Source organism: Sinocyclocheilus anshuiensis, unplaced genomic scaffold (genome assembly GCF_001515605.1).
Source record: "Sinocyclocheilus anshuiensis isolate Anshui unplaced genomic scaffold, SAMN03320099.WGS_v1.1 scaffold738, whole genome shotgun sequence".
NCBI lineage: Eukaryota > Metazoa > Chordata > Actinopteri > Cypriniformes > Cyprinidae > Sinocyclocheilus > Sinocyclocheilus anshuiensis.
The window spans coordinates 434,201-445,336 of NW_015542364.1; the positions used below are offsets into that span (position 1 = coordinate 434,201).

The 11,136-nt window shown below is 34.6% G+C and overlaps 1 protein-coding gene and 1 long non-coding RNA gene across 2 annotated transcripts; both read left to right on the forward strand.

The window, feature by feature from the left end:
- Positions 1-1,218: 1,218 nt before the first annotated feature.
- LOC107692023 (serine/arginine-rich splicing factor 9-like) lies at positions 1,219-10,330 on the forward strand (the record flags this gene model as incomplete). Its single annotated transcript, XM_016490902.1, has 4 exons — positions 1,219-1,334; positions 2,659-3,007; positions 3,096-3,271; positions 10,053-10,330. Coding segments are annotated over exons 2-4 (612 nt in total), but the record flags the coding sequence as incomplete, so codon positions are not given.
- On the forward strand, positions 3,501-5,855 carry LOC107692025 (uncharacterized). Its single transcript, XR_001634612.1, has 2 exons — positions 3,501-3,653; positions 5,501-5,855. It is a non-coding gene; the product is annotated as an uncharacterized LOC107692025 (long non-coding RNA).
- Positions 10,331-11,136: the final 806 nt, after the last annotated feature.

The window sequence follows — 11,136 nt, forward strand, 5'->3', positions numbered from 1 at the left end:
AAGTAACGTCTGACTTTGGAGGTCAAGCAACCGATTAATGAGTTATTCCAAATTTCACAAAAAGCTTATGGACAGAATTGTAAGTCAGACATTGAAGCGAGTTGCTGTTTTTGTCTCATGTCATTCACATGTTTTGGCAATGTTGTAAGTGACTTTTCTTTCTGTTTTAAAGATGTTTTCTTTGGCTTGTTTGAACACTCAAAAGAGAATATAGGAAAAAATGCAGCCTTGGTGAGCAGAAGAGACTTCTTTTGAAACAAAAAAATCATAATGATCCCAAACGTTTAAACTGTAGTGTATATGTTAGTCTATAGTTTAAAGATTTTTGGATATAATCTTATTAATTTAGCATAGACTTCTGAGGTCAGGTGGTTTCAGGGCTAGTGATATAATATATAACACATAATTTGTAAACAGATATACAGAAAATCAAATGTTAAGTGCATTGTAGTGATCATAATATTTACTTCTTTTTAACTATTTATTTATATTTAATGCACATCTAAATAGCTGACCAGGTTACAGTTCACTGAAAGTTACAGTCAAACCAAAATTTATTCAGACCCCTTCAACATTTCTCGCATTATCACGGTTTATTCGCTATAGTTTAGAAAATGGTAATAAAATATGAGTTAAACTGTGTCAGAACAAATTAATCTTGATAATGTTAGATAACTTTGATAGAAAGGTATGTAATGGATTACAATCAACCAAAAATTATTCAGCTGTTAATTTAAGTAATTTAAGTACACAGTTGTGACCCTGCAGCACAAAAGCAGTCTTAAGTCGCTGGGGTATATTTGTAGCAATAGCCAACAATACATTGTAGTAACGTCTGACTTTGGAGGTCAAGCAACCGATTAATGAGTTATTCCAAATTTCACAAAAAGCTTATGGACAGAATTGTAAGTCAGACATTGAAGCGAGTTGCTGTTTTTGTCTCATGTCATTCACATGTTTTGGCAATGTTGTAAGTGACTTTTCTTTCTGTTTTAAAGATGTTTTCTTTGGCTTGTTTGAACACTCAAAAGAGAATATAGGAAAATATAACTTAACGTGTTTCCTGCTAGTTATATTTCACATGATGATCTGGACAGGTACATGGAAACTATCCAGAGCTCTGTTAATCCTAAAGCAATGAAAACTATCTCTATATTCATCTATTGTGTTTAAACTGTAATAACCCCGATAAAGGCTAGGTCTCAGGCGTCTGCTGCAGTTGCTCGTTTCGGTCTGAAGGGGGCGGAAGTTCGTGTGTCACTTCCTGATCCGGGGAGGAGAAGCGCGTGCGCTTGTTTATCCTCGGTTTTTATTACGAGCTGCAAATTACAGAGGTAAATCAAACTATTAATTTCGGTTATATTTAATCTTTAACCACATTCGTGCATGACAAAAAAAGGGCCGCCCTCATTATTCGCTGGTGTTTGTCATTTTGCTTTGAGCCGTTGTCTCAACAAAGAAGCTAACAGCTAGTATGCTAACGTGATTGTGTTGTATTGTTATTAAACACAAATATTACAATTTTAGATTTTTTAAGCTGAATACTATATGTATTAGTGGAAATGGACGGATTTAGGTTGATATTTTGAATTAAATAACGAATTAAATGCGTAAGATGATATGCTAGCATTGTTAGCAGCTTGTCATGGCTGTCCTCTGATTTGCATTCGACTTCTTTTATTGAATTATGAAAGTGCAGAAAAAAAGTAGATTAAATATGAACAGATTGTGGTATTAAACACATATTTGCACAGCGATTCTCTTTACAAAGCTCATATCAGAGGTTGATTTGGCAGTTACTTATTATGTCCTGTCTATTTCTAATGTATGTTGCTTGCCATTTAACATGTTAAAAGTAAATTTTCTAGGCTTTAGCTAGAAGTATGGTCACTTAATATGTATCATGTGTGACCCTGGACCAGAAAACTAGTCATAAGGTTCAGTTTTGAAATATAGATGTATACAATAAATAAGCTTTCCATTGATGTATGGTTTGTTATGATAGCACGATATTTGAAAATCTGGAATCTGAGGGAGCAAAAAAATCTAAATATTGAGAAAATCATCTTTAAAGTTGTCCAAATGAAGTTCTTAGCAATGCATATTACTAATCAAACATTACGTTTTGATATATTTACGATAGGAAATGTACAAAATATCTTAAAATTGACCCTTATGACTGGTTTTGTGGTCCAGGGTCACAATTAGATAATAGCAATTTAGGTCAAGCTATGTCTGTGGTGTGAAAACGCCACATTAGCAATTAAAGAAAAAACACTTCAGCAAAACATGGTCAGGTCAAAGTGTCTGAATAATTTTTGGTCCCATGGAACATGATCTTTACTTAATATCCTAATGATTTTTGGCATAAAAGAAAAATCAATAATTTTGACCCATACAATGTATTGTTGGCTATTGCTACAAATATACCCCAGCGACTTAAGACTGCTCCAGGGTCACAAATGTCAAACTGAGGTGATATTTACCCTACAGAACGAGGTTAATTATGATTTACAAGCTAATGAATTAGTGCATCAGATGTAAATGTGGTTTGCAGACGTTATTCAAATGTTTCATGGTGGATTGGAGGCATCAGGCCCTTGTTCCTCGTCTGTCCCTCATATGTGTCCATTTTAATTGATTGTCCTTGTTTCTAAGTTTTCAGACTGTGGTCCTGGAGGCTCCTGTGCTGGGTTTCTTGAACTCGACATGTTCTGCGACCGCCAGAGTTTAGAGTTGTGAATAGAGACTTTTAGAAGGACTAAACTAGAGTTTGGATGTTCTGAGCGCCCTGACGCGGAAAACGCTCTATTTTCCTCGAAGGCTGCAGGTCCAGCGGGGTTCAAGCCATGTCGGACGGACGGATCTACGTGGGAAACCTTCCCAAGGACGTCCAGGAGAGGGACATTGAGGATCTCTTCTTCAAATACGGAAAAATTCGGGATATTGAGCTGAAGAACAACAGAGGCACCATCCCGTTTGCCTTCGTGCGGTTTGAGGACCCACGGTGAGTCGCACGGCCTCCCGAGAACACGCGGACGAGGCTTTTTCACGTGTAGAACGAAAATTAGGAGCACTTTCCTCTCTTCCTCTAGGGATGCGGAGGACGCCGTCTTTGGAAGGAATGGATATGGATTTGGAGACTGTAAGCTGCGTGTGGAATATCCACGATCTTCCGGATCCAAATTTAGTGGACCTGCGGGAGGAGGAGGACCGCGGGGAAGGTTTGGGCCCCCGTCGCGCAGATCTGAGTTTCGCGTTATTGTGACGGGTGAGTTAAGAGGATTGAGGCTTCATGCAAGAATAATACCGTTTAAAATAGTCCTGATAACACTACTTCAATTGTATAGCAGGGTTACTGTAGTTTACTAAAACTATTAAACATTTAATGAACTATAGTGTCCTGCACCCACTAGTAAAAAAATATCTGGTGTCTGAATAATTTTGGGTTTGACTGTATATCCTGTACAAATATATATGTGTGTGTGACAAAACTTTTTTTTTTTTAATCTTGTCCGGCGTCTCCGGAATCAGTGGTTTGTTGCTGTCTGTGTTTCTGAATATTGTTTGTTTGTGGCTCAGGGAGAGACGTCCTACATCAGAGTGATGGAGGAGCGGGGCACAAGCTGGGGTCGCTCGCGCTCCCGCTCCAGGTCTCGAGGACGATACTCGAGGACGCCGTCTTTGGAAGGAATGGATATGGATTTGGAGACTGTAAGCTGCGTGTGGAATATCCACGATCTTCCGGATCCAAATTTAGTGGACCTGCGGGAGGAGGAGGACCGCGGGGAAGGTTTGGGCCCCCGTCGCGCAGATCTGAGTTTCGCGTTATTGTGACGGGTGAGTTAAGAGGATTGAGGCTTCATGCAAGAATAATACCGTTTAAAATAGTCCTGATAACACTACTTCAATTGTATAGCAGGGTTACTGTAGTTTACTAAAACTATTAAACATTTCATTGTTAAAATAAAAAAAGATAAAATTCCAAAAAAAACAAAAACTATTTTATTTAAGCTGGTTGCCAAGGCAACGATTGTCATTTTCATTTAGTTTATCTTGTAGTAGAATAACTCAAACTGAAATAAAAGTGAATAAAAACTGTATAGACATATTTAAAAACAACAGAAATGGTAAAAACACACAAAAAATTACTAAAACGTTAACTAAAATTAAAATGAAAACGGAAAATATAAAAGTAAAATTTAATTCAAAATATTAACAAGTTGCCAAGGCAACAATTCTCGTTTTCATTTAGTTTATCTTGTAGTAGAATAACTCAAACTGAAATAAAAGTGAATAAAAACTGTATAGACATATTTTAAAACAATTTTAAAAACTACTAAAACGTTAACTAAAGTTAAAATGAAAACGGAAAATATAAAAGTAAAATTTAAATCAAATTATTATCAAGTTGCCAAGGCAACATTTCTCATTTTCATTTAGTTTATCTTGTAGTAGAATAACTAAAACGGAAATAAAATTAATAAAAACTGTATAGACACATTTAAAAACAACAGAAATGGTAAAAACACAAAAAATTACTAAAACGTTAACTAAAATGAAAATGAAAACGGAAAATATAAAAGTAAAATTTAATTCAAATTATTAAGTTGCCAAGGCAACAATTCTCGTTTTCATTTAGTTTATCTTGCAGTAGAATAACTAAAACTGAAATAAAAGTGAATAAAAACTGTATAGACATATTTTAAAACAATTTTAAAAACTACTAAAACGTTAACTAAAATTGAAATGAAAACGGAAAATATAAAAGTAAAATTTTATTCAAAATATTAACAAGTTGCCAAGGCAACAATTCTCATTTTCGTTTAGTTTATCTTGTAGTAGAATAACTAAAACTGAAATAAAAGTGAATAAAAACTGTATAGACATATTTTAAAACAATTTTAAAAACTACTAAAACGTTAACTAAAATTAAAACGAAAACGGAAAATCTAAAAGTAAAATTTTATTCAAAATATTAACAAGTTGCCAAGGCAACAATTCTCATTTTCATTTAGTTTATCTTTTAGTAAAATAACTAAAACGGAAATAAAATGAATAAAAACTATATAGACATATTTAAAAACAACAGAAATAGTCAAAACGCAAAAAATTACTAAAATGTTAAGTAAAATTAAAATCAAAACGGAAAATCTAAAAGTAAAATTTAATTCAAATTATTATCAAGTTGCCAAGGCAACAGTTCTCATTTTCATTTAGTTTATCTTGTAGTAGAATAACTAAAACTGAAATAAAAGTGAATAAAAACTGTATAGACATATTTTAAAACAATTTTAAAAACTACTAAAACGTTAACTAAAATTAAAACGAAAACGGAAAATCTAAAAGTAAAATTTCTTGTCCGGCGTCTCCGGAATCAGTGGTTTGTTGCTGTCTGTGTTTCTGAATATTGTTTGTTTGTGGCTCAGGGAGAGACGTCCTACATCAGAGTGATGGAGGAGCGGGGCACAAGCTGGGGTCGCTCGCGCTCCCGCTCCAGGTCTCGAGGACGATACTCACCCCTGCTCCAGAGCAGAGGGTCACCGCCGCCCCGTTACCGATCGCCCCCACGTCACATGACCCGCCATAGCCCACCCTCCCGCCGAGCGCCGCTCCAGCATCACAGCCCGCCCCCGCGCCACTATCGATGAGCGGCCTTCTCCACCGCCACACCCCTTTTCTTTCTCTATTTTGTAATTTATAGTCCATTGTAGGAACCCAAATGGCCTTATTCACCGTTCAGTTCATGGAGAGCTTGCGAATATGTTAATGATCACGTGGATGATGCTGCATATGTTTACAGATGTGGTTATGATTGTGAAAGATCTGAAGATGAATTATCTGTTTTGTCCCAACTAAAGGCAACAGACTAAAGATGCATTTGTGATTAATCTGGTCCATTTCTTAGACATCGACTGTTTTATTCTGTTTTTTTATGATTTGAATAAAAGGCTGAAGTTTTAAAAAAAAAATGTTTTCTTCTGGAATCTCCCCATGTGATTTTTCTTTATTTTTTTCCCTCTTTTTGTATCATGTGATGATTGTATGCATTTTTTTTTTCAATTAAAGCATTGAATCAAAGTTACTCCATATCGAGTCATTTTTACAAACTATAGTGTTTTGCAGGAATAATGGAAATAATAACAGAAAACCTGGAAATACGGTTTAAAAAATGAAATAACTGGATTATCAGTAATAAAATTGTGCATTTTAGTTTGTGCATTCATTTAAAAAATGCATTATTGAATGTTGGTTCATGATGCATCAACTGACGTTAACAGATATTTGATTAACAAATGTTGAAACATTAAGATTATTAAATACTTTAGAAATATTGCTTGTTAGTTCACGTTAATGTAGTTAATAAATGTAACATTGTAATGTGTTAATGAGTTTTCTATAGCAGTTAATATTTTTTTATTATGCTGGGCTCTCAATATTTCCTTAGTGAGATGTTTGAGCAGTTGCATATTTAATTCATAAGATATTCTTTGTCTTATCTGAGCCATTTGTCCACATGAAGTGTAATTGTTTAAATCTTTTGAATTCAAGAATTGGTAACAAATGGAAAACATAATCACAGCTGATTAAAAGCATGGAAATGCATTGGTCTAAATGTATGAGAAGCCCATTTCAGGCTAATTGGCACAATCAGACTTTTAATTAGTCCATTAGTTTAATTGTTCCATTAGTGTAATAGACTGATTTATTCTGATTTGACGCTCCAGATGTAATTAGGTTCCAGTAATGTTGGAGTTTGTTGTGATTAGACGTTCGTGATTCGTTAGGCCAATCAGCGCTCGCCAATGACTGAGCTGGCCAATCAAATCAAAGAAGGCGTGACTTTACTGCTCACAGGAGTCGAACATGAATTTCAGCGCTACGCTTCAGTTTTAACGGTTAAAAGGAGCGAGGTAAGATTTGACAACTGTTTTACGATATAAATGTTAAAGAAATAACATTTCTTTAAACATCGAGTGACACTTTGTGGAAGCAGCAAAGCAGTTGTTCTTATTGTTGGCTTGCAATGAAAAATAATGAAAGTAAAAATAAATCACCCACTCCGACATTGTTCTACATTAACAAACCTATTCTGAGGAATGCTGAAAACTATGGAAGCTTGATTCTGACACAGATTTAAAAAAGGTAATTGCGACTTTTTATCTCACAAGTCAGATCTTTTTTTTTTTTTTGTTACCAATTCAGAGCAAAGGGTCAGAACTGTGAGATAAAATGGTAATTGTGTGAAAAAAAAAGTCTTAATTGTGAGATGCAAATTCAGAATTCCAAGAAAAAATACAAGATTGCAAGATTGTAAACTCAGAATTGCAAGATGCAAGAAGTTTATAACTCTTGAGAAAAATGAATTGTGAGATATACACTTGAAATTGAGAGAAAAGTCAAAATTCTAAGAAGTTACAATTACCTTTTATTTTTGTGAAAAAACAAACAAATGCAAAATGTAGACTCAGAATTCAGAAAGAAAGACAGAATTGTCAGAGAAAAAGAATTGCAGTTACAATTACCTTTTTTTTTTTCACAATTATAAGAAAAAACGTCCAAATACGAGAAAATCTATTACAAGAAAAAAAGTCTGAAAAGAAAGTAACCATTAACTTTTTTTAAATTCTGTGAACAAAAAACAAAACAAAAAAAAAAAACACAGAATTGCGAGATCAACTCAGAATACTGATGGAAAAAAAAGTCAGAATTGTGAGAATTTTTTTAGTGCAAACAAAAAAACAAACAAAAATAATTGCAAAATATAAACTCGGATTTCAAAGGAAAAATGTCTGAATGGTGAGAGAAACTTGCAATTGTGAGGGGGAAAAAAGTCATGAAACAAAGTTGCAATTACTTTTTTAATTTGTTTATTTCATGGCAGAAACAAGCTTCCACAGAAAACAGCTGCACCTGGCAACCCAAACACAACTAGTTTCTTTTCAATGCACACATGCACAATGCATGTTTAGAAAGCTGACAGCTCAAACATTCCTCTCTATTAACGATTCATTAACAGGCAAAGCACTGAATGTACAGTTTTAGTCTCAACAGTAAGTGTCCATCAAAGGGTCATCGATGCAGTCCGAGCGTCCTGATGATGGCAACACATCTGTCCCAGTCCATATAAAATAAAACCAAGTCATCAGCTGTCCGCTTTATCTCTGTTTGGGCCCATGAACTCCACACCTTCTATAGGGATGTCCTTCTCCTTGATGGCTTTCTGTGAATAAACACTGAGAGCATCAGTGATTGACAGCAGACTGCATAGACTCTAAACTGCTGCTGTCCAGATAGGCCGCTCACTAGATTTTGAGACGCAGCCAAACGTGTTTTCTCATTCCGTGCACCTCCGAGGGATGATTTACATACTTGTAATGTTCATATGCGTGTATATAGTTGAAATTAGTATTCCAAAGGTACCCGGATGGTTTACTGCTTCCGGTAGAAATTTGAAGTGCAGATCCCGTGCACACTCTAACGGCTAATATTGCCCACAACACATTGCGCGGTGGACGAGGATTCGATTAGAACTACAAACACGCATGAAAAGTGTTAAACTACAAACATGCGAGACCAATGGACAAGTATAGAAAGGGGTTTGAGTGATCAATAATATCTAACTTGTTAAAAAAATATTTATTTAATGTTATCCACGTTATATTTAATCTGCAGCAACACTGTGAACTTTATAATGATATGTTTGGTAATTACCTTTTAAATGCATCATTATGCAAACATAATGAGCAGAGTTCTCGCCATGAAAGATCAACGTCCCTCTTAATTTCTCTCCAGTACGGTAGGAAATTAAATTTAAGGAAATATGGATAATGTTAACTTTGACAAGATGATTGACAGGGCAGTTTGAACTGTGACAGGATGCACGTAACTAAGCAACAGAGCGTCCGCAGTTATGATGAAGCAGTATGTCCCAAAGCTTGCCTACTATTCTGCTACATACTCAAAAGTATGTACTTTTTCTTCACAAAAAGAATACATACTTTTAGGGCATAGTGTAAGTAGGCGAAGTGGGACGCAGTGACTTGTTTATTCCGTGATCTCGCTTGACTTTAAAAGTCCCAAGGACAAAACTAAAATAATGATATGAATAAAAATGTTGGTAAGAAGATATAAAACAACAAACAGAAAAACAGTGAACTATTATTTTAGGTTTAGACGGTTCTGTGTTAAATAAATAGGAAAGACTAAAGGTCAATATTTACTGGAGAAGCGGAATCATTTCCTTTTGTCCAAAAAAAAAAAATCATCATAAATAGTTAATACAAATAAAAAATGGTAAAAACAAACAAAAAATTACTAAAACGTTAACTAAAATTAAAATGAAAACGGAAAATATAAAAGTAAAATTTAATTCAAATTATTAACAAAAATTGTAGTAGTATATCAATGATACTAAAATAACTCAATAATTTACCTAAAGAGTATTTAAAGAGACAGTTCACCCCAAAATTAATGTTGTCGTCATTTACTCACCAAACCCATAATTCATCTTCAAAACATGAAGTTTAATGAAACCTGGGGTTTTCTATCTCTCCATTAAACAAGTCTTAAAAGATCCAGAAAGGTAAAACAAATTCATATGAATCAAGCAGTTTGATCCTTGTCTTGTGAAGTGATTTGATTACTTTATATGATGAACAGATTTTTTTAGGCACACTAAAATCTCTGATCGTATCTCATCAAAAGCCTTGGATTAAACGCTCGGTTCATATGGATTTGTTTTACCTTTTGTGGAGACATAAACCTCTCAGATTCTTTATAAATATCTTAATGTGTGTTTTGAAGATAAATCATGGGTTTAGTGAGTAAATGATGACAGAATATTCAATTTTGAGTGAACTGTCCCTTTATATAGTCAACATTTTTTACTTACTGATAATCATTTATTGTAACGGATGTGAATGCTTGACTTCTAGTGCAAAAGTAGGATCATTTGTTTGCATGCATCTACATCTTACACAGATGTTTGCAGCACTTTCTTGTACAAAACATCAAGACTACCATAATAAACGCCTCTGGCCCGTGTGCAGGTCTTCCTCCCTCCGGCAGCTGGCAGGATCTGAAGGACCACATGCGGGAGGCTGGAGACGTGTGTTTCGCTGACGTGCAGCGTGACGGCGAGGGTGTGGTCGAGTTCCTCAGACGTGAGGATATGGAGTACGCACTGAGACGCCTGGACAGCACAGAGTTCAGATCCCACCAGGTCAGGGTCCTGGGGAAACACTTCAGTTCATTAAACAGAAAATTCAGACAAATTCAGTTCATCCCTCGGGTTTTTTTTTTTTTTTTAATAAAAAGATCATTCAATAAAAAAAATTGTAAGTAAAAAAATTAATTTGCCTGGCCTAAAACTGTTTATTGTTTAATCTCTAATTGCCCTTTATCTTCATCTCATGCATTAATGATTTTAATTCCTGTGGGAAGATGCGTATTTATAAAACGGAGAGTTCCGGTCCTTGATTCTGATTGGCTGAGCCACGTTCAAAGCTATTGTAAATTACTCTACAAACACACACCTTTGTTTACTTCTGTGTGTTGCTCAGCAACCACTTTGTAGCAACCACAACTGTTTCTGAGGAGCTACATTGTTTGGTGGAAGAATACTGTTTTTATTAATATCATTACACTTTATTTGCGTGTATTTTATTTTGTGAAACCTTACTATGTATATGGAATAACCGTTTTATAAAAGCAATAAGCCCCGCTTCGCGTCGTGCCTAACAACGCCCCTTAGCTGTTATAAATTCACTGTAAACCACGGCTTCTTGGGGCTTATTGCTTTATTATACACATTGATATTTTTGTTTATGATATATAGTTTCAGATACACTACCATTGACTACCATTTGAGGTCTTTTTTTTTAATTATAATTGTGTTTTTCTCTCAATTTATTCATTTATATTTTGATAATTCATTTTTTTACATTTTAGTTCTTTTTTTCATTAATTAAAAAGAGGTCAGTAAGATTAAGAAATTAATACTTTTATTCAGCAAGGATGCGTTAAATTGCTAAAAAAAATTACACTAAAGATATTTAAATGTTTCAAAAGATTTCTATTTCAAATAAATGCTGTTCTTTTGAACTTTCTATTCATCAAAGAATCCTGAAAAAT